Source organism: Gymnoscopelus microlampas (genome assembly GCF_963454915.1).
Source record: "Gymnoscopelus microlampas genome assembly, chromosome: 2".
Classification (NCBI taxonomy): Eukaryota; Metazoa; Chordata; class Actinopteri; order Myctophiformes; family Myctophidae; genus Gymnoscopelus; species Gymnoscopelus microlampas.
In genome coordinates, this window is record NC_139939.1 from 26,914,284 (window position 1) to 26,936,540 (window position 22,257).

A 22,257-nucleotide genomic window follows, 5' to 3' on the forward strand; every position below is an offset into this window, starting at 1 on the left:
CTAACTGATACATGTGGATCACATCGAATGACTATGATCCAAGGAATCTAGGGGGGAATTGTGATTGTATGGCCTATGGTTGAATAGTGAAGTGGGCTGTTCTGGCGCCATCATGAGGCCGATTGTGTGCGTGCATGTTTTCATGCTGATCGCTCCAGCAGTGCCGGAGATTGTATCATTGTCTCCGCCAAGCCGAAAGGCATGGCGAGAGAGTATGTTTTACCCCCTGTCCGTCCGTCCGTGTGTCCTTCCGTGTGTCCGTGTGTGTGTCTGTCCGTCCGTGAACAGCTAATTTCACGGCACCGTTGGCTTGATCGCAGCGAAACTGTGCACACACACTCCCTGGATGCCAATTCAAAACCTCTGCCCCAATTTTTTCACATGGGCCTATTATAGCGCCAGCAGGAGGCCGCTTTTTGCAAAACACATTTCTTCACAGTACTCCTACAGATTTTCTCGCAAATCGGTACACAGTATCTCTATAGTCATTAAACGAAACAGGTCTTTCAGATTTTTCATATTCCATCCTGATTGGCTAAAAATGGCTTCCAACGTTTGCAGGACTGCTCCGTTTTGAACAAAATGCCTCATATTATGAACACAGCATGCAATTTCCGTGAAACTTTGCACACACATTCCCACTAGGCCGAGGAAGAAATGCCACTTGACATTTTTCTAATCAGCCTCATGGTGGCGCTATAACAGGCCGATTCGTGTTTTTACCTACTAAAACTGCACCGATCTGTGTAAAACTTGGTATGCGCACTTCCTAAAGGTCAAGGAAAAACCTTTGCCCTGCATTTTTCACATCTGCCTTTTATAGGGCCACCAGGAGGCCGACTTGTGTAAAACATATTTATTTATATTACTCCTTCCAATTTTATCTAAATTTCACGCAAAACGGTACACATGATCTCTATAGTCATGTGATCAAGCCAGATCTGTTTCATTTTTCATATTCCATCCTGACTGGCTAAGATTCACATCTAAAGTTTGCAGTAGTGGCTTGTTTTGAACAAAATGCCGCAAATCATGAACGCAGCGTCCGATTGCAGTCAAACTTTGCACGCACATTCACACTATGTTGAGGAACAAATACCACCCTTTTACCATTGGCCTGTTATAGCGCCACCAGCAGGTCTAATTTAGCAAAACACATTTTTTGAACAAAATGCCTCAAATCATGAATGCAGTGTCCTATTGCCATGCAAGGCCTAAGAAGAAATGCCACCCTTTTAACATTGGCCTATTATAGCGCCACCAGGAGGCCACAATAATCTACCTGACCTGGCGGAGACCTGTGCTCCAAGGAGCACTTTTTCTAGTTTACGTAATGTGTGTGTGTGTGTGTGTGTGTGTGTGTGTGTGTGTGTGTGTGTGTGTGTGTGTGTGTGTGTGTGTGTGTGTGTGTATGTGTGTGTGTGTGTGTGTGTGTGTGTTTGTGTTTGTGTGTGTGTGTGTGTGTGTGTGTGTGTGTGTGTGTGTGTGTGTGTGAATCTCCTGTACCAATGGTCTGTGTATTTAACCAGTTAAATGCATTCATGTGTCAGCATCTGTTGCAAATCTATTACAAACAGGATGTTTCAAAATACCAGTAAGCTGATAATGTTCACGCCTTTCTGTACTATGTATACATAGGTTGTCGTGATTCTAGCCACATCTGATATGTAACACACTTTGAAGGTTAGAGCGCATGAAAACTACAACGAAGACATAAGGATATCTGTTCAAAAGCAAATTAAGTTTCCATTAAGGACCAGCTGTAAGGTAAATCTGAAAATCTATTCATGCTTATTGTGTACTCTAGTATTGTATTCTATGTTTTTCAATGGAAAAATAATGATTAATGATGATGAATTCTCATTTGTATTTTATTATTTCAGTGTCAAGAACACGATGAAGTTTATTCTGCTGACGATTTTCCTCATTAATTGCTGTGTGACTGTAAGTAGCATAATTCTGGACTTTGCCCTCTCTGAGGTCTCATCTAAATGTTATATGTCAGATTAGTAAAATGGTTGATTTCAGCTAAACAAGAATCCAATAGCCCTTTGGTTTTGTTGCAGAATTCTGCTCTACGTGTACGCAGAAGTCATTCCAGCAGTGATGAGGTGAAAATTACAAATACTAACAATCAAAACAAACGCTGTAAGTATAGACACAATGGAAAGATGTGTAAAAGTGTAACTTTTTTCTCTTGCCACAGAGCACAGGTTTCTACCGTCCCTTCTGGCCCTACTGGCCTCACTTTCCACAACCAGCACCACCACCACGACCAGTTCCGCCACCAGTAAACCCACCTGTTCCTGTTCCTGTTCCTACTCCAGCCCCGCCACAACCCACAGCTGCCCCCGTCACAGCTGCCCCCGTCACAGCTGCCCCCGCCACACCTGCCCCCGCCACACCTGCCCCTGCCACAGCTGCCCCCGTCACCGAGCCAAGAGGAGACAGCTTGAAACTGGAAAAGAAATGAGGATACACTGCTAGCCAATCAGCATCTCTGCTCCAACACTTGAGTATTCAATGAAAGTATTATTGTGTGTTTGACTGCATTCTATTAGTTTATAAACCAAATGGATGTTATATAGGTTAGATTTTTTTCATTTTGGACTGACCTTTGTTGAATTTTAACCAGGCTTTTATTTTTTATTTTTTTATGCCTGCTCTCTTTGTGCAAATCAGGGATCCAGTCCAAATTGTATTTTGTTTATGATTACTGATTTTATGTTGATCCTTTTCATTTTCATTTAATCATATAATGTGATATATTATTTATTTCATAAATTCCGGCTGCCTGTAGTACCTGTAGTACAAGTACTGTACAGATAAAAGTGGAACATTTGATGGATATCTAAAAACTGATGTCAAGCAATGAGACATTTATATCTTTTGTAAAAATTACAAATGTGTGCCCAGTCCTTGAAATGTATTAATAAATCAGTAACTGACTAAGAGCAAGTTTTATGTTAATGTCTTATTACATTTTGTCTCTGCTATAAAAAACACGTACAAGAGAATACTACTTGGATAGTAAAGTTGTTTTTGGGATGGGTATGTCCATATGAAACCATATAGGAACAGATAAGTGGATTTACCAGACTTAGAGGATTATCTCTAGAAATTAACCGTCCATAAAATGTACTGATTTAATAAAAATGGTGATCTCTCAATTTCTCTCTCTATCTTTCTCTGTCTTTCAATTCAATCCAGTTCAAAAGACTCGGCATGTTGGCATGAGTCAGACCATTTAGAGTTACACTGCTGCAGTCTTACAGTGTTGCCAACATTTGACAGTGAGTGCTCCTTTTTCTTTTTTGTACACACATATTATCAAAACAAATATCAGAAATAGCAAGTGAAACTCATGTTAAAGATGCGAGACATTGAATGAAGAGATGCCCAGACTTTTTCAAAATATGAGAGCGTGTCTCCAAAAGCTTGTAATATCACTGAGACAAATTTTTGTGGTAGGTTTCTTTTTTGTTCCAATGCATGAGAAGCAACTTTTATGAGACCGTAACATAGGAAATACTGCTGGGGTTTGGTTAACTGTATAAGGGCATGGTCACACCGCACTTTGATTCTACCTATGAGGGTGGATTCTGCCAATGCTTTTCAATGGGAATGACGTGGTTTGATGGTCCTGTGCATCTTTCTGTGTGTCACACATACCTTGCGTTTATGCGTTCTATACGCCTTGAGACAGACGCTGCTTTTCCCCCTCTGTCCAATCGGGTGAGTCGAAGGCGGACCGTCCCAAGACTCAGGAAGCGACATGATGCTCGGGCTACGGGGAGGGTCCTGAAAGTGAGTGACAGGTGTGTCACTGGTTATTGGGACAGAATGTGCTGCAAGCTACTCCGTTTTTTAGAATGTGCTGGCTGCAAAAAACTGTCGGCGCACACAACTTGAGTTTATCAGCCGGCACTCATAGTTTGGTGTGACGTGCCCTTATATCAGTATTTTTAAGCTTTATTTAACGAGGACAGACAGGCATCATTGACAATAAAATACATTTTCTATGGAGACCCGACAGGCAGTACAGGCAGTACTTAAAAACACAGTCAAAACTACAACACACAGGAGACAAAATAAAAATAAATCACATTTCAAAAGAGATTTCTACATTAGGGTACAGGGTTTGTCCATGGGCCCTTCCTTTTTCTCTCTACACTGAATCTCTTAGCTTAAAATGTCAGATCTAGAAACAGATCTACAAGTGTCAGGTATCACTGTGCAGTGAGATCGTCCTATTTTCTGCAAATATTTGCCTATTTTCACAGAATGTTCGCCTTTTATGCCCAGAATAGGGACGCTATAGGATTCAAGTAGTTAAAGAATCTGCCTCTAAATCTTTCATTTTGGATATAAAAGCATTTAGCTAAATTAATTTGTTTAGTTTCAAGTCATTCTGCAATATATTTCATGTCGAGGGTGCAGAACACACAAAACCCATTTTGACAAATTCTGGATTGGCATTTGGGACAAAGATGTCCTGAGGGCACAAAGTGTAATTGTCTGAAACTTTTCTGCATGTTAAAACACAAATAAATGTATGATATTTCACCTATATAAATTATAGTGTATAAAATGGAACTTCAGTCACATATGCTCATGTACATCATCAACTCGACATCAGTAGTTTCTGACGACATGGGGGATCCCCGCATCTCCATATTTTGACGGTCGGTCATGTGGTATAGCGCATTGGGAACTTTGAGAACTGATGCAATGGGTTCTGTTCTGACAACAAATGCAACAGGTACTGCATAAACAGGTGGGGCATGTATTCCCAACTAGCTTCGTTCCTGAGGGAAAAAGTTGGGAATACATGCCCCACCCGGCGTCTAGTAGCAGTCAACAGTCAAAACTTTAGACATTTCAATAGAGAGTGATGCACAATGTTGCTTCCTGTCAAGTGCAAAATTATTATTATTTACCATCCTTCAGTGCATGATGGTCTAAAACCTGACTGAGATGTTGATAAAATGTCATTGGAGTATCACAAGACCTTCAAGAACTTTAGCCAGGACTGACAAATTGGATATTGGCCTATACTGTATATGGATGTTTAAAATAGCCTTCTCACCCACTTTTACTGAACAGGAAGGCAGGTTTCCGTATTCTTTTTTAAATAGAGTGATAACATGCATGAGCAGCGTCCAGTCACCTGTGGTGTTTTTATTTTTCAGCCGGAAAAAAAAGCCTGGGTACCGAGGCTGTATACCTGTGCTGTGATACATGCTTTTGCTTGAGTGCATGCTGGTAATAAGCTGGGCATCATTATTGGTATACAATGTGTAATATCATGAGCATGTGCTCGCACACACACATCTACAGTATATGCTGTTTGTACAGCTTACATGCTCTGGACAGACAGCCGCAACTGTCTTGAATTGTTTTGAGATGACGGTGATACTCTTTTGCATCTTTGCAGTGCACACCCATATTATGTCAATGTAGATGGAGATTTTACAGCAATATTTCCACACTATTTTCTTTATTCAGACTTCTTAATTCTTCTTAATTGCTCTCTGTTACTCCATGAGACTTAATAAGCTATTGAAACCTGTATTTGTTTTGCAAGGTCACAGTTCCACCCAGACAACTCACTATATAACACTTTACATTGCAAAATATATGAACCCTATTCATTAGCCCTGTGATTGGCTGAAAGAGACTACACTATTGTATATATATCGTATGGAAAATGTGTCTTGCATTAACGACTATATCACAACAAGGACTCATTCAGAAACAGAGTTATACCACACCATTCAAGAAGGTATGATCACCCTTAAAATTACCAGTCATGAGAGAATCATTGCTTTTATTCATTAGAGTACTTTAATGTTTTATTGGTATTAATGAATGTATATCGTTGTTCTCAGATGGGAGCTTTTGGAGTGAAGGAGACTGTTGCCCTTGCTGCCGTACTGGCACTTCTCTCCAGCTGCTTGGTAGGACTTGTCCAATGCAATCAGACATTGCAATAAGGACATTTTGGAATTCATAACACAATGGTATTGTATTTATTTAACAACATCTTTGCTTTGCTTTTAAAGGCTGCTCCACACCCTGATCATGTTATCCAGAAGCGTTCAAGCAGTGAAGAGGTCAGTGTTTGGACTGTATGCATACAGAGGATCTTTGCACCACATGCAAAAGTTACTGTATACATTTATTGTTGTATTATATGTTGTTCTTGCTTTCCTTCTGTAGGGTTACGGTAACTACCTGCAAATGCTCTATCTCTGGAGTTTGTACCAGCGACTGTATCCAGCACCAGCCCCTGCCCCTGCCCCTGCACCAGCCCCTGCCCCTACACCACCGCCTACCGCAGCACCAGCCGCGGCAACTACCCCAGCACCAGCCGCGGCAACTACCCCAGCACCAGCCGCGGCAACTACCCCAGCACCAGCCGCGGCAACTACCCCAGCACCATCCGCGGCAACTACCCCAGCACCAGCCGCGGCAACTACCCCAGCACCAGCCGCAGCGCCTACCCCAGCACCAGCCCCGGCAACTACCCCAGCACCAGCCGCAGCAACTACCCCTGCAGCCAAATAATGTGTATAACATGATTTAATATCAGTATCAACTAATGAATATCAGTAAATATGTACAATTTAGAACATTTAAGCATACACTTTGTTGTCTGTCAGTTTGTTGGTATACTATACAGTACGATACATCCTCTTGTTGATAAAAGTGTAGAACATGGTAATAAAATGCAGTGTTAGCATAAAATTAGATAGGGTTACAATGATTTGTAGGTTTTTGAGGCTGCTGATCCAATTCTCCGGACCCATGATTCCAATTTTCGTTGATAGCAATAAATACACCAGTAAGTCACAAGACACATGACTGGTCATAGCATGCAACCATACACCAATGCTCTTAATGCTTTTTAACTCCTGCCTGTGGCTGAAAATGGATTAAAAAGCTACGTTGATACTTATCTGTCTGTTTTGCAAGGCCAGACTTACAGAAATACAATAACACATAAAATAATAAATGTGATTGGCCAAAAGACACTATATAAATGCTCTACATAATTGTGGACAAAACAAGACTTGCATTTTTTGAGTATACCACAACTCTGAATAGAAGGATTTTGCAAACAGATCAGAATACTACTTTAAAGAAGGTAAACTATAGAGACATTATTTTATCCTATATCATAATTTTCAGCGTTATTGCATTTTCAGGATCAGACTCCAGAGTGTTTATTGTTTATTATTAATTATGATCACATACAAGGAATCTCACTTGATGCATTAAAGTTACGTACAGCAAGATAAGAGAAAAGGTATATCAAATAAGAGAGAGCATAATATATTAGATATTGCACATAAAATTGCTGTCTAATATTAATAGATATAATACATGTACATATAGATATTTCACCTGAAATTGTGTCATTCTCCTTTTTAGATGCAGTCATTTGGAGTGAAGATTATTGCTCTTGTTGGCTTCCTCATACTTCTCTCCAGCTGTGTGGTAAGACTTACGGGACATCATAACAAGGACATTTGGAACTCTAAATATGTATTTACTGAGTTATTGAACACGCTTTTTGCTTGCTTTTAAAGGCTGATCGTGGCCATGGTCATATCATTGAGAAGCATTTGGGCCATGAGGTCAGTATTGTCTAATACTCTCTCTCTCTCTCTCTCTCTCTCTCTCTCTCTCTCTCTCTCTCTCTCTCTCTCTCTCTGTCGTCTGATATTGGTTATGACAAATTTATCCCACGTTGATACAATATGTTCACATGCTATACTGTACATACATACAGAAGTTTGAGAACCACTGTTCTAATGGATGTGTGCAGCGGATGATCGTATCACATTGTAACATTCTCTGCATGCTTTTAAAGGCTGATCGTGACCATGGTCATGTCATTGAGAAGCGTTCCGGTTACAAGGTCAGTATTTTCAAATGATTGTGTGCAGTCTGGTTATTGGTTTAAATATTTTGAAAGCTGCATCTTTTTTTTGTAGTCTGCTGTTACAAACGTGTGGCCTTTTCTTTTTTCTTCTAGCGCTACTATAGCTACCTACGAATGCTTTACTCCCTCCCATATCTCCAGGCGTGGGCCCCACCTCCTCCAGGACGATAAAGGAAACACAGCGTTATAAATGTACTTAATGCTAATAATAGGAGTCTCTCATATGAGTTTCTTTATCTGAATATAATAAAAAATTATGTGAAATGCATTTTGTTGTCTGTGTTTATTTTTGACATACTGACTTCTGACTATTCAAAGTTGGTATATTTCCTGAAGTTGAACGTTAGAAAGTGCTCAAAACTAAAATGCACCTTTTATTTCATTATAGATTGTGCAGCAATAACTATGGCCGCAGCTATTTCACAGACTTGTTCATGATCAACATTAAGACGTGTCTTGTACTGTAATGTATGCTTTTAATGCTTGTGGGCATTTGATGCAGGTGTTTGCACCCACATAATTCAAGTATAAGTTTGAGCAACATATCCACAACTATTTTTAAATGTTATCAGTCACATAAAGATATCACAACTGGTCATGGTATGCAACCCAACCATACACCAATGCTCTTAATACTGTTAAATGGTCATCTCTGTGGCTAAACATGGATTAATAAGTGTCTCTGAATCTTGTTTTGCAAAACCACAGCACTTAGACAATAAGCTATATACTGTACAATAGCAGACACAATTTCAAAATAATTAAACTTGATTTATAATATGAATTGTGATTGGCTGAAAGGCAATATATATGCTGGTCTTAATATTGGACATTGATGACTATACCCCAGACTGAAATCAAGGACTTAAGGGAGAGTTATACTGCGACGGTCAAGAAGGTATGGGTTTGGCTATAAATAATATATTTTTCATTACAAACTATCTTTTCGAGAGTTATTGCATTTTCTTTGATGATGTTTATTGTAAATTCAGATGCAGTCATCTGGAGTGAAGATGCTTGCTCTTGTTATCTTCCTCATACTTTTGTCCAGCTGTGTGGTAAGCCTTTTCCAATGTTCCAGACATCACAACAATGACATGTAGGCTACATGAACTGTAACTACAGTACTGACTTTCTTTTCTTAAACAATCTTTCTGCTGCTTTTAAAGGCTGATCGTGACACTGGTCCTGTCATTGTGAAGCGTTCAAGTTCAAGCGAGGTCAGTATTTACGGATGATTCACATTAACTCATTAAGTTATGAGCCTCATCTTTGCTGGAGTTCGCTGTCACAATCCCATCTTATTTTCTCTCCTCAGCAATCATTCCTTCGCCTGCTCATGTACAGTCGATTTTTTCCTCCGCCTCCTGCTCCACCACCTCCTGCACCACCTCCTGCACCACCTCCACCTCCTCCACCTCACCCCCCACCCCCACCACCACCACCACCACCTCCTGGTGGACGATAGAGGAGGAGCACAATGAAGTAATGACTTGTAAAACAATACTTGACTGTTTAACATCTGTGAATGTAATAAAGAGCATGTCAGATGCATTTAGATGTCTCTGTCTATTATTCATATGTGCTCTTGAAGGAACCCTGTTCATTTTACTCTGGGAGTTTTTTTTTATTGGTATTCATAAATATTTTTCATATTAAATGAACACTGAGGATTGTATTGTGTTGTTGCTAGTTCAATAGTACACAGTACATCCAAAACAAGATTATTGTCAACCGATTGCTTATTGGAGTGCCTGCATGTAATCCTGTACTTCTGAAAGTTTGTCTGTTTTGAAAATAAGCTTGTTAAAATGTTACATTGTTTTGTCATTACTTAAATGCTATAAAACTATAGCTCTATTGACTCATAACCGATTGCTGTGCCAGCCAGTCTATCTACAGTGCTGTAGTGTAGTATTTGTCAAGCCCACATACTGCAAAATCATTTTGTGAAGCTGTTAATGCTCAACACTGCAACCTGTAAAACTAGGTTCGTCATAGTCATATCTATCTTAACCTGCCAAATATTTTGCTACAGTACTTTCAAATGGTTTCTAAAATCAAAGTAGGACCTCTTACGGTACCTCATCTCTTGTGATCTATCATGTCATTGACATTTATTGTTCTACTTGAACAAGTAGAATCTCTACTTGTTATAACACATCTAGATTGTTGTTTTGTTGTTGTGGATTATTGCTGGTGCTTTTTGTATTAACAGAGCAAAAATATGGAATGTGAATTTAACTCTGAAAGTGTAAAAATTTAACTCAACTATAATTATTGACAGAATAGTCAAATTTCAGAGTAAAATTAATGTTGCTTTGAAATATTGTCTACCGACCCTTCACTACACTACATCAACAAAATAAATGAGACTTTAAATATAAGAGGAAGAATATTTTTTGATTGTCGTAGATACAAGTACTATCAAAGTACACAGGATGCTTACTTATAACTTGAAGGTGTTTGGAGGAATTATGAAAATATTGCTTTGCCAGGGGAAGTTAGGATTAAGTTAAGTGATACTGGAACAATACTGTTTATTCAGCTCCCACTGGTAGAATTTCCTCTCCAAATTCTACCCTGCAATTAACAAACACAAGTATATTGTGCGGTCTGTGTGTGTGTGTGTGTGTGTGTGTGTGTGTGTGTGTGTGTGTGTGCGTGCGTGCGTGCGTGCGTGCGTGCGTGCGTGCGTGTGTGTGTGTGTGTGTGTGTGCGTGCGTGTGTGTCTGTGTGTGTAAATCTCCTGTAACAAATGGTCTGTGTTAGTCATTTGTCAACATTCACACAACACACAGCATTCATACATGTGTCAGAATCTGTTGCAAATCTACTGGGATTACGATCAGGATATGTTTCAAAATACCACCATTAAACAGGATAACGTTCACACCTATCTGGATTATGTACACAGAGGTTGTCGTGAGTCTACCCACATCCGAGATGAAGTAACACACTTTGAAGAGCATGGAAACTACAATGAAGACATTCGGTAGCTGTTCAAAAGCAAATGGAGTTTTCATTAAGGATCAGCTGCAAGGTAAAGTACTGAAATGTTATTCATGCCCATACTGTGTTCTATGATTCTATTATGGTTACAGTTTTAATTGGAAGATTATGGTAATTTTAATCTAAAATTATTTGAATTTATTTTTCAGTTTCAAGAACATGAAGACGTTTATTCTGCTGCTGTTTTTTTTTATTGATTGCCATGTGACTGTAAGTAGCATAATTATTGACTTAGCTCTCTCTGAGATCTCATCTACATATGTTTACATGTGATTTCAGATAAAACAGAAAGCAATCAGCCCTTTGTTTTTATTGCAGAATTCTGGTCGACATGTGCGTAGCAGTAGTAGTTCTGACAGTGATGAGGTAAAACATTATAATAATAACAATAACACAAAACAAAAAGACAACAAAAACATCAAAAAATACACTGTATTTGTCAAGAAACTATAGTCAGAAATAGCAGAACGTTTAACTTTTTCTCTTGTCACAGAGATTGTACATCTACCCGATATTTCCTTTCCCCTACTGGCCTCCTGGTTTTTGGCCACAGCCAGCACCACGACCACTACCACCACCTATACCACGACCACTACCACCACCTATACCACGACCTGTTCCACCACCAGTACCACCACCCGTACCACCACCAGTACCTGTTCCACCTCCAGTCACTCCAGCCCCGCGGCCACCACCCACAGTTGCCCCCGTCACAGAGAGGAGAGGAGATAACTGAATAATCAAGTCAAACAGCAACTCAGCTCCAACACTTGGGTATTCAATGAAAATATATGTACAATGTAAATGGTGTGTTTGACTGCACTGAGTGGGTGTTATCTAGGTGTCAAGTTTCACTTTTCGCATGTTGGACTAAAATTTTTACCAGTGTTCTTTTTGTATAACTGCTCTCATAGCGCAAGTCAGGGATCGAAATTGTCTTGTGTTTGTGATGATTTATTGTGTTGATCTCGTTTTCCCCCCTTAATTTTCTTTCTCGTTGATTATAATGTGATGTATTATTTATTATCTGATATAAAATCCAAAGAATGTACAACATGATACTGCAAAGAAGTAATAAACATTGAGTCAGAACTTAATTATAGGTTTAACCTGTCCTCTGTTAGTCTAGTGAGGGCGGTGGTGACACCTGTGGGAATGTGCTGACGACACCCCAGGATAATATCCACCCAGTGGGCTTGCACACCACTATCACTGGATGAACACAGATTAGGAAAAGGATCAGTGCTGATCCCATAATACCTGGGTTTATGGTTCACCAGCAACCCTTGCTGTATTGCACAGTTACCCTGACTCAGCTGCCAGACATCTATCCCTAGCTCTGGGAGACAGGAGGAGACTCTTCTGAGTTGACTTGTGATAGAACATTAATTCCACTGTCTTAATATGCCAATATCAAACAATGATGTTGTCATGTGCCGATATCAAACCACTCAACTGGTTACAACCAGCTGATATTAAAGAATGTATTGTTTTCTAATTTGTGGTGTCATTGTTACTTTGGAAATGCTTGTTTATAAATTAAAACTCAAAAGTAAAACACCCCCTCTAAATCCCTCATGTGCACTTTTGAAAAACATGTTGCTATTTAGAGAGCTGGAATTGATGATCACCATATCGTATAGAACAAGGACCCTCCACTAATCATATTTGTTTATTTTATTTTCCTTTTTTTAAATACTTTCTTTTTTGTATCATATCCAGTATTATTATTGTTCTGTTGCTGTTAGCACAGTTTTGTCTTGACCTTACCACACTAGCATTTCGCTGCTTTTGTACCTGTAGTTGTGACAAATAAACCCTCTTGATTCATGAGATTCTCATAAAAATCGCAGCAGTCTGAATTACCTCTGACATATTAGCCAACAGTGCCACCACCCAATGAGCAATCTTGATTGATGGGATACAGCACCAGCTGTAAATATGTATCTAGCTTACGTCTGCCACCTAGTGCATTGGTATATAATTTCTGCATGATCAAGTTAAACACACATAAGGCGGGTGTGACCCAACCCAGCAATAGTACTGCTAGGTGACAAGGTCATCACTTTGCCCTAACCTGTGCATCTGGGTTGGAACTTCAAACCCTCAGACATTTAAGCCTGATTTATAGGGGTGTGCGCCGGTGTCTGGCACTGAAAATAACTGATCTACAAACTCACAACACGTCGCAGCACAACACGTGAGCTTGTAGATCTGCTGTTTCCCGTACACGATACAGCGCGCATCAAACTATAAATCATGCCTTACACTGCACGTCTGACATTGTGCAAGTGTGGGCATGTGTGTGTGTCGACCTGTTCCCTCTCACACATATCCACATGCATAAGCACGCACCTTTTAAGTCAAATTAAAGGCCTCATTTTTGAAAGATGTCACACATTCCCTATAATTGAAATGGGTTTGTTGTTGACTGCTTTGTGCAGTGCACACATTTAATTATCTTCATGGCTAAATCCTATCAGATTAAGCAAGGCAACCAAATCCACTGCTCTTATCTGATATCTTATCACTTTGTTGTCTACTACAGTACCTTCCTTCATAAAAGACACAGTTCCTGTTCTATATTTGTTCAAAACTGCCACTGACTCTTCTCAGATGGAGAAGCCTCCAAATCTACTTCTCTTTAGGTTTGTGCTTTTTTCTTGCATTTTTGATGATTTCTTTTTTGCTGGTTCACTGTGCAGCGCACACATTTGGGTTCACCATAATTACAGTAGTGAGACAATGACACATCAGCCACAGGTGATGTATTCTCGATAATAGGAAAACCACTAGCCCAGGCCTTTCTAGACATTACTCCATTACCAAAGGAAAACAGACAATTTAGGGTAATCAGTGGATTGTCTATGAACCAAATGACATGACTTTGTCTATGTCAAGCAGATGAGTCTAATTTGACGTGTTTTGCTGTTGCGTGATTGGTTGCTTTAGTCCATGTGCAGTTCATAAGGCACTGTCCACTTGCACACTGTTTCATTTGATTGAAGTGTTTCCAGGGTCTATGTTTTGAAGTCTTGACATTCACATTGTTCTAACAAATTCAAAACATTTCAATTTCGAGAAGGTTTCGGAGATGATTGTGACAGTCATATTGACATGTCTTGCTATGACAGTGTCTACAATACCGGTATGTAGCCATATTTATTCTCTAAACCAGTATTCAATATGTTTTTCTTTGTTTCTTAACCTCATACATGTGTGATTTAAAAATGTGTGCACCGTAAAATCCAAAGAATTAATTTAATGTGAGAGTGAGAGTGTGAAAATGGGCCTATAAGGGTCTTCCGGGTCCATTTTGCTGTTTGGATACTACTGTGATCTACTTGAATAACACCTACATGGGTCAATTTATGTCAGGTAACTCCAGATACAGGTCTTACACAGCAAACACACATCCCAGCTCAAAACCTTCCACTTGTGGAGGCCTCAAGCCAGAAACCTGCACCCCAAATCCTGGTCCAGATTCAGCCTAATGTGCAGCAACTCCAGCCTGGAGTAATTCAACAGCAGGGTCCTCAAGGTGGACCACAATACCTGCTACCGATGCCACACCAACCCTGGGTTCCCCAACACGGAGTTCAGCTGATGATGCCCTACCAACCAAACATCCAGGGACCTCAACATGCAAACATGCCAACACAGCAGCAGCTGCAGCAGCAGCAGCAGCAGCAGCAGCAGCAGCAGCAGCAACTGCAGCTGCAGCAACAACAGCAGCAGCAGCAGCAGCAACAGCAACAGCAGCATCCTCTGGTATGAGATAGGCCGATAATAATCATATCATAATTTAATACTAATAATAAGAATAATCAGCATCATCAATCAACAATCATAATTAACAATTGTCTTCCACTTTTTAAATAATATACTTAATATAAGTTGTAATTCTCATTATTACCATTTGTATAAGAATAAGAAGGAACTTATTTTGTGATATACATCTTTTTTCCCCACAGATGTATTCTCCTTATGGATATTACCCTGTGTTCTCACCACCACAAGGGAATCAGTTGGTGAGAAACGATTGACAGCTTTTTTATGGTCTAATAAAAAGCTGCATGCAGTAAAACAGATCGTTAAGTAAATAATACTGAAACATGTAAAAGTGGTTTTCACCTAAGGGCGCGCTCCCACCACACTTTTATTTTACCTCTGGAAGCGCGCCCTAAAGCCTCAAGTGAACCTAATAAACTGTGAGAGCTTGCCTGAGGGCCTCTCTAATTTTTTCTATAGTTTTCTTTTGTCCATTTAGAATGTGCTGGCAGCATTTAACAAACAGAAATGATCTGTTTGCTAACTCTTGGCAGGGCTTTCATAACAGTTGCTTATTTGTTGGGACGGGGGACTTTTGACATCAAAACTGTTCCAAGTACTTTGTTTACATCAGATATGCTTTGATTTATGACTCTGAGATCGAGACTCACAGATCGTTTATAACAAGTTGTCTGGAAAATGATTTAGTGCCACATATACAACATATGAAGTAATTTACTTCCATGCCCTGAATTTTCTCATGTTGCAAAGAGGAACATTCAAGAATTAAAAGAACATGCTAGGAAATGTTTAGTTTAGTTTAGTTTAGTTTAGTTTAGTTTAGTTTAGTTTAGTTTAGTTTAGTTTAGTTTAGTTTAGTTTTATTTGATATGGTTAAATTTCAAAAGAGAAAATAAAACAAAAATGTGTTTCTCTTCAGTACAACCCATATGGATTCCCAATGATTTTCCAGTCACCCCAAGTCCCCCAAAGTCCACCAAGTCAACCAGCAGTCAGTCCAGTGGCACCTGCAGAAACACCCTCAGGACCGGGTGGACCGGGTGCTGCAGCAAACACACATCAACCACAACAGGTATGTTTAGGTTTATAAACCTCACCCTGCCACTACTGCTCATCAAGTGAAGAGAAAATATAGTCTACTGGTCCGAATGATCTTTGGCTAAATAATCGTCAACATCATTACATTACAAATGTACATTACAAAATAATTACATTGTATTCATGTCTATTTTTCATCCACAGAATCATCATCAAATCTTATACATGTTTCAGCAACCAATGGTAAATACAACGTCAGTATATTATCATATGTAGTAAGTAAGTAAGTAAGTAAGAAACTTGTTACAGTATGTCCACTTTACTTTTCAGGAATTTGAAAAAATAAAAGAAAAAATAAACTTTGTTCCAATGGATCCATTGTAGTTATTACGTAGTCACAAGCTCTTGTTAATACTTTTAATTGGTTAAATATTCATAAATCCCACAGACAGATCACTTTCAACCATCCCTATCCAGGGCATATCATTTTACAGTAGGTCAAAATATGTCAACAATAAAATGTTCATATGTTTTATTTTGTAAATAAGCTATTTTCACTACTATTGCCCAACAATATGACAATAAGTCATATGATAGTGCTGCCTGATAGTGATGACAGCAACAGCTGCCCAACAGTGACGATACATACAATTATTTAAGTTATAATTCAAGTTACAATTTATAATTTAGGCCTTTAGCAGACACTCTTTTCCAGAGTGTCTTATAAAAGTAGAAGCTACAGTATATATTATAAAACAACCAAATGGAAAGTGGCTATACACTAGGTGGATAATTTTTTACTCTCTGAGTTAGATTAACAGCAGATTTTACACTGCAGTGCACAAACATGCTATAGCAACTGATTTGAAGACATCTAGCAAGCTGTTTATCTATTTCTGCTATTTCTGGCTGAAGATGTTTCTTTTGTTTTTGTCAATTAGACTTCGCAATTTGGCGGTCTCAGCTCAGAGGAACTTGAGGTAACACACCCAAGATCTTTATCTACTGTGTTGTTGAAACAATGAACTCACTGAACTGAATAAACTCAACGACCAGCACTTGAATGAACTCATGTACCTCTCCGTTACAGGTGGCAGCTAGATTGAGCCAGATGGGCATGTTTTTGCCAAGTGCACCGGTGAATGTGCCTGTAAATGCTGCCAACCTACCCAACTCAGGACGGCCTAGCTTAAGTCTACCCGCAGCAGGCCTGCTGCCCTCTATGGGTGGCACCTCCCAGCCAGCACAACCAATCCCAGGAATGCTCCCAGATGGTAATGCAGCCCCTGTTGGCCTGGAAAGCTCTGGGCAGAACCCAGCCTCTATCCCAGCTTCAGTCCAACCCAACCACCAAGCAAATGGTCGTAGCACCTTATTTGAAGCCACTCCTCCTCCACTCACCAACTCCCTCCCTAGGACAACAAGCACAGCCATGGAGATAAACGATATCTATCATCCCTGAAAAGATGCCCCAAAACTTTATGAAAAGGGCTTGTCCAAATACTGAAAATCAGGGGTGGGCAACCTTTTAAGGCACATGGTCACTTAACTGTTTTCCAAGGCTGGCGTGATCGCGCAGTGCCAGACAGTGAAAACCACTATTGCTTTTATGTCTAATTATAAGCTTCTAATTAGAATAATATAAGCATAGAAGTCAATAATGTTATAATAAAACCTAACAAATAATGATTCAATGGTTTTAGATGAATAATATAGGTAAGATAAGTTCTGACTATCGGGGGAGAGCAGTTTTATGCAAACTATAATGCTTGTTTTTGATCAACTCAATTGATCACCTCAATATCCCAATGTGATCACCTGTAGTGTAGATCAAGGTGGTTGCCCAAATCTGCTGTAAATGAACTGTTTTAAAGGATACAGAAACACTAATGATACTGTATTTGTCTTCTATTAGGTAACCATTTTGTTTAGCTACCATCACAATGTATTTAACAAAATGATTTATAATAATGAAATAGTGAATAAAGTTGTGATTGAACTATGACCTTGTGTAATAATTTGTCTCTCCATTACATTATTTTCACATTACTGTATAATGTATAATTCTCTACTCTATGGTTTTGCCTAAGGGTTTTCATATCAGTTAGTACTCTACCTATAATATATTCAGTTTCTGTATCACCCTCACCATCTCCCGGTCCCACTGAACGAGAAGCAAAAGGTGTCAATACAGAGTGTGTAGGGCAGGCCCTATATCATTTTCATGGCAGTTACTGCTAGCTTCAGTCATTTGGCTTTCCTTGCTTTTCCTCTTGTGTGTATGCGGTTGAAGTCTGGTTGGCTTTTGTTGTTCCTGTGAAATCTCCCTATGTGCTTTCCCAGTGTAGTGAACCCTTCAGATGAGTGTCAACCAGTTAATGCAGGGGTTCCCAAACATTTCCATGCCAAGGACCCACAAATAGCCATAGCCTCTAGCTGCCCCCCCCCCTCCCCCATGGCAAATGCACCATGTCCTGTCTCTCTCTCCCCCTTTGACACAGATAAAATATAAATGAAATAAAAAGGTGAATGAGTGTTCAAAATGATTTTACTGTATAGTCAGGCAGTCAGCTCTTAACAGGCCACTTGCATGGTTATTAAAATAGAAACATTTACAACTGTAGGGTTAGGGTTCTGTGTGAAGTTTAAGCCTCTTCTTCACAATATTTCACATTTTCATGTTTTGGAAAAATCCTACTACTCCAGACTCCATTCATAACTGTGGTGCAGTCAGGTTTGAAACCAATCATTTATCTTTCTCTCTCTATACTATTCATCACATATGCATATAGCCACGAGTGATATCATTACCTCTTTAGATTTTTTAAAGGGATACCAGACAAGAGGCAGGATGGGAAGACCAACCATAATTCATGTACAGTACATCTCAAGCCAAATGCATCTGTTGAGATTCCTCAGGGAGATATGAAGTAGCTGCTACAGCATGCTCTGAGTGATAAAAGACAGTTGCTTGGCTGATCACCAATACCTGTCAAAAGTTTAATGGACCTTTGTTTTGGAGGCAAATAAAAAGGAGCTGCTCTCTCCCCAGTCACCATTCTGCAACGATCTTTGTCAGTACTTGCACGGTGCTAGAAAAAAGGTAATGTATGATCAATGAAATCAATATTTTAATGTTTTTAGGGAAACTTTTAGATATTTCATAATTTTTTTGTTTGTTTTATTTTGATAATATAATATAATGTTTTATTAGGATTGAAAATATTTTTTGTGTTATTGGTGAGGTCATTTGTACTACATTATATTTAACTCATAACTCTGTTTGACAGATTCATTCAAAATGAAAGTCTTCCTGCTGTTCACCTGTGTCCTCGGGACTGCCTTCTGTGCTCCTGTAAGGAAATTTTATTATTTTCTAATACACTTCTGAATTATTATTAGTTTTTTATTTAGTTTCTAAATACCAACCTCAGACATTTAGTTTCAGCACTACTTAAATACTGTAATAATGTATTATTAATTACAATTGAGGCATTTAGCAGATGCTCTTATCCAGAGCGACTTACAAAAAAAAAAAAGAAAAAAAGTACTACACTAAATTGTATTTCATTTCATTTTCCCTTGCAGCAAAATTACATGGAGTTTGACTTCTATCATGCCTCAGCTCAGGTAAGAGAAGCACCTGAGACCTCAAGATGAACACATTTTAAACCAGTGGTTCTCAAAGTGGAGTCTGGTGACCCCCAGGGGTCCTTGAAGGAGTTCCAGGCGGCCCCCAGCAAAATGAGTTAATAATATACAGTAGCATCGAAATAATTTAAACCACTTTAACCCTACTGTACATACATTGGCATCGCAACGAGTTGTGAGCTTGTAGTTTCAATAAATAAATAAAATATATATTTTTGAAACATTATAACAACACAAATCTTGTATGGGGGTCCCTGGCACAAAATAATTTCAGATGGGGGTGTTTGGCTTGATAGATGTCAATTTGGGGGTCCTTGACATGAAAGAATATTGAGAACCGCTGTTTTAAACCACAATTACAGCCTAACAAAGGGGACAACATTCCTCAATAGTTCTTAATTGTATGGTATAAACTGCAAAATCCTGACTTAAATGAACACTCAGGAATGTGCTATGTATATTCATTTATTATGGCGTTCACATTTCATTGACAAGTAAGTAACAGTTGCACAAGATGGAAATTTCTCAGTGGATTCATACTTTCATAAAAACAAAATGTCTATATACTGTATGCATTATGAATTAATTGTATGAACGTGTTCTTTAAAGGCTGTTCAGGCTGCCCCAGCTGGAGTGCCAGTTAGAAATCTGGAATTGGTAAGGGTCACATTTTGCAGATTTCCTTTGGATAGGAAATCTAGTTTTAAAACCACTCTTTTACTTTATCATCGTAACAAGTTATTGACTGTCAAATTGCGTTTGTGTTGTGTTTCTTTATTATAGATCCTCCCAGTCGATGCCCTGGGACGGCCTGTTGTAGGAGCTGTGAGTTGTGAAATGATTCTGTTCTAGCCAGCTGTTCTGGTTATATTGCATGCAATGCAATGTATGTGTATATGACACATGGTGGTTTACTAAATCCATGGTAAACTACAGTATAAAGTATGAAACCTGACATGCATAAATGAAGTATATGTATTAGTATGGTAGTTAAAAAACATTTGGGCTTGAGTGTCTGTCTGTCTGTGAGCGTCTGTGCGTTTGCTTGCATGTAGTCATGCACATGTGTGTTCATCAACAGACCAGCGGCTTTGTCAAGCAGAAAATTTACCAGGGACCGGGAAAAGAGAGCCTTGAAATTGTGAGTGACACCAGCTTTCCATTCATCAGATTGGAGTCACAACACCATTAATTACGGTACATCAACAGTGTGAGCTCATTGTCTATTTTCCAAATCTTTCACATTTTCCAAAGCTCCATCCCTTCGGTTTCGCCCCGCCTGCACCAGTTGTTCCTGCTGCCCCCCTTGTCCCTGTTGCTGTTGTGCCCGTCGTCCCTGCTGCCCCTGTCGTAGCAGTTGCAGTTGCCCCGGTAAGACTGACTGTTGCATTGTGGATTCTTTGGATACGTTTTCCTTTTCCAATGAATAACTTAGGCTTTTTTGCTGTATAAATATCAGCATGTAGGCCTATTGAAAGGTATACAGTATGTATAAGTACCATATGATTATGAATGGTATAGGATCAAGTATGTTTATGATTATGAATGGTATAGGATCAAGTATGTTTATGATTATGAATGGTATAGGATCAAGTATGATTATGATTATGAATGGTGTAGGATCAAGTATGTTTATGATTATGAATGGTATAGGATCAAGTATGATTATGATTATGAATGGTGTAGGATCAAGTATGATTATGATTATGAATGGTATAGGATCAAGTAAGTGCAACAGATCCATTTCCAACAATGAGAAAGGAGGGAGTCGTCGTACACTTTGAGGTTTGGATTTGTAACAGATAACCATGTGAAATGTGCGAAATTGTTATTATTACTGGTTGAAACCCATACTTATTTCAGGCTCGCAAGCGCAAGACTGATGATGATGATGAAGAAGAAGAAGAGTAAAAATGTGAGTAAGCACAGCCTATTTGCACACTCACCCCCCCCCCCCTCACACATGCACACTCTAAAGTGACTTACAGCAAATGTCAACTTTTAGATAATATCTTTAAAATATCCTTCCAATTGTTTCTCAACACATTTATTGAACTTGTTTTGTGTGTGTGTGTGTGTGTGTGTGTGTGTGTGTGTGTGTGTGTGTGTGTGTGTGTGTGTGTGTGTGTGTGTGTGTGTGTGTGTGTGTGTGTGTGTGTGTGTGGGGGGGGGGGGGAGGGGGGTTAAGACCGATGTTTTACTGATCATTGTGCTATTTCTCCTCCTATTCAGATGCCCAATGCCACAGCTTGACCATACACGTGAAAGATGTCCCGCCATCGCATGCCTTTATCTACCCAAAGTAACATTTGGTGCAAACTATGATGCCCTTTTTCAATACAGCTTTTGAAGATGTTTTTTTTTCTTTTGCTACTGTATTCTGTCAAATCTGTTAGCAAGGTGCTTGATAATAAAAATGATCAACTCATCTGTTGTATTTAATTTGTATTTTACTGTACATGAATACGTTTCAGTGGCATTGAGGAAACAGCCCCAACCCACCACGAGTGTCTCTGTACAAAATAATGTAAAGAAACATTCTGTTTCCACCGGATTAGTCAAATTTAGCAGAATATTGAGATTTTGCTAGTACTTTAGGATCACTATCATCCATTTGTTCTAGATAGCAATAGTCAAATAAGTTAACATATTGGGTAAAATATATACATATGTAATCTTATTACAAATTCATTACCAATATACGGTTAATATAACTTTTTGTACTGTAATCATTACTGCAATTTCATTACATGTAATCTGTAACTGTCTATCCTTGCAATTTGAGCACTTCACTGTAAATACTCATTTCATAA

General features: G+C 39.1%; 5 protein-coding genes and 1 long non-coding RNA gene across 8 annotated transcripts; all 6 read left to right on the top strand.

Moving 5' to 3' along the window:
• The first annotated feature begins 1,643 nt into the window (after positions 1-1,643).
• LOC311052892 (uncharacterized protein) lies at positions 1,644-2,954 on the top strand. Its single transcript, XM_084068190.1, has 4 exons — positions 1,644-1,767; positions 1,884-1,944; positions 2,067-2,111; positions 2,207-2,954. Exons 2-4 carry the CDS (start codon positions 1,897-1,899, stop codon positions 2,471-2,473), a joined length of 360 nt encoding a protein of 119 aa, XP_083924316.1. The 5' UTR covers positions 1,644-1,767; positions 1,884-1,896; the 3' UTR covers positions 2,474-2,954.
• A 2,741-nt stretch (positions 2,955-5,695) lies between these two features.
• On the top strand, positions 5,696-8,219 carry LOC311052844 (uncharacterized protein). Of its 2 annotated transcripts, none has more exons than XM_084068069.1 (8): positions 5,696-5,785; positions 5,892-5,960; positions 6,066-6,116; positions 6,223-7,150; positions 7,438-7,503; positions 7,596-7,643; positions 7,880-7,927; positions 8,045-8,219. In XM_084068069.1, the coding sequence occupies exons 1-4, from the start codon at positions 5,711-5,713 to the stop codon at positions 6,568-6,570; spliced, it is 543 nt and encodes a 180-aa protein (XP_083924195.1). In that variant the 5' UTR covers positions 5,696-5,710; the 3' UTR covers positions 6,571-7,150; positions 7,438-7,503; positions 7,596-7,643; positions 7,880-7,927; positions 8,045-8,219. The 2 variants fall into 2 exon arrangements, with proteins under 2 accessions (XP_083924195.1, XP_083924196.1); XM_084068070.1 differs by having other exon boundaries at positions 6,223-6,573.
• Positions 8,220-8,786: 567 nt separating this feature from the next.
• LOC311054650 (uncharacterized protein) lies at positions 8,787-9,431 on the top strand (the record flags this gene model as incomplete). Its single annotated transcript, XM_084070654.1, has 4 exons — positions 8,787-8,849; positions 8,944-9,009; positions 9,121-9,171; positions 9,270-9,431. The coding sequence occupies 4 exons, from the start codon at positions 8,787-8,789 to the stop codon at positions 9,417-9,419; spliced, it is 330 nt and encodes a 109-aa protein (XP_083926780.1). The 3' UTR covers positions 9,420-9,431.
• Positions 9,432-10,742: 1,311 nt separating this feature from the next.
• On the top strand, positions 10,743-12,060 carry LOC311052921. The gene is made up of 4 exons (XR_014601574.1): positions 10,743-10,994; positions 11,113-11,173; positions 11,282-11,329; positions 11,457-12,060. It is a non-coding gene; the product is annotated as an uncharacterized lncRNA (long non-coding RNA).
• A 1,884-nt stretch (positions 12,061-13,944) lies between these two features.
• ambn (ameloblastin) lies at positions 13,945-17,798 on the top strand. Of its 2 annotated transcripts, XM_084067843.1 has the most exons (8): positions 13,945-14,111; positions 14,342-14,623; positions 14,657-14,734; positions 14,938-14,994; positions 15,675-15,827; positions 15,998-16,036; positions 16,735-16,773; positions 16,884-17,798. In XM_084067843.1, the coding sequence occupies exons 1-8, from the start codon at positions 14,058-14,060 to the stop codon at positions 17,253-17,255; spliced, it is 1,074 nt and encodes a 357-aa protein (XP_083923969.1). In that variant the 5' UTR covers positions 13,945-14,057; the 3' UTR covers positions 17,256-17,798. The 2 variants fall into 2 exon arrangements, with proteins under 2 accessions (XP_083923969.1, XP_083923968.1); XM_084067842.1 differs by having other exon boundaries at positions 14,342-14,734.
• Positions 17,799-18,856: 1,058 nt separating this feature from the next.
• On the top strand, positions 18,857-21,872 carry scpp7 (secretory calcium-binding phosphoprotein 7). Its single transcript, XM_084068136.1, has 9 exons — positions 18,857-18,896; positions 19,084-19,148; positions 19,382-19,423; positions 20,054-20,101; positions 20,228-20,269; positions 20,526-20,585; positions 20,699-20,815; positions 21,308-21,359; positions 21,677-21,872. The coding sequence occupies exons 2-8, from the start codon at positions 19,095-19,097 to the stop codon at positions 21,353-21,355; spliced, it is 411 nt and encodes a 136-aa protein (XP_083924262.1). The 5' UTR covers positions 18,857-18,896; positions 19,084-19,094; the 3' UTR covers positions 21,356-21,359; positions 21,677-21,872.
• The last annotated feature ends 385 nt before the right edge of the window (positions 21,873-22,257 follow it).

What these genes read in the sequence shown, in the direction of transcription:
- ambn (XM_084067842.1), top strand. Translation starts at nt 14,058, where the DNA reads ATGATTGTGACAGTCATATTGACATGTCTTGCTATGACAGTGTCTACA. An exon ending in TGACAGTGTCTACAATACCG is followed by an intron (nt 14,112 to 14,341) that starts GTATGTAGCCAT and finishes AATTTATGTCAG; the next exon opens with GTAACTCCAGATACAGGTCT. An exon ending in TCAGCTCAGAGGAACTTGAG is followed by an intron (nt 16,774 to 16,883) that starts GTAACACACCCA and finishes TCTCCGTTACAG; the next exon opens with GTGGCAGCTAGATTGAGCCA.
- scpp7 (XM_084068136.1), top strand. Translation starts at nt 19,095, where the DNA reads ATGAAAGTCTTCCTGCTGTTCACCTGTGTCCTCGGGACTGCCTTCTGT. An exon ending in TCTATCATGCCTCAGCTCAG is followed by an intron (nt 19,424 to 20,053) that starts GTAAGAGAAGCA and finishes TGTTCTTTAAAG; the next exon opens with GCTGTTCAGGCTGCCCCAGC. An exon ending in CAGTTAGAAATCTGGAATTG is followed by an intron (nt 20,102 to 20,227) that starts GTAAGGGTCACA and finishes TCTTTATTATAG; the next exon opens with ATCCTCCCAGTCGATGCCCT.
- LOC311052892 (XM_084068190.1), top strand. Translation starts at nt 1,897, where the DNA reads ATGAAGTTTATTCTGCTGACGATTTTCCTCATTAATTGCTGTGTGACT. An exon ending in TCATTAATTGCTGTGTGACT is followed by an intron (nt 1,945 to 2,066) that starts GTAAGTAGCATA and finishes GTTTTGTTGCAG; the next exon opens with AATTCTGCTCTACGTGTACG. An exon ending in GTCATTCCAGCAGTGATGAG is followed by an intron (nt 2,112 to 2,206) that starts GTGAAAATTACA and finishes CTCTTGCCACAG; the next exon opens with AGCACAGGTTTCTACCGTCC.
- LOC311052844 (XM_084068069.1), top strand. Translation starts at nt 5,711, where the DNA reads ATGTGTCTTGCATTAACGACTATATCACAACAAGGACTCATTCAGAAA. An exon ending in ATACCACACCATTCAAGAAG is followed by an intron (nt 5,786 to 5,891) that starts GTATGATCACCC and finishes CGTTGTTCTCAG; the next exon opens with ATGGGAGCTTTTGGAGTGAA. An exon ending in CACTTCTCTCCAGCTGCTTG is followed by an intron (nt 5,961 to 6,065) that starts GTAGGACTTGTC and finishes TTGCTTTTAAAG; the next exon opens with GCTGCTCCACACCCTGATCA.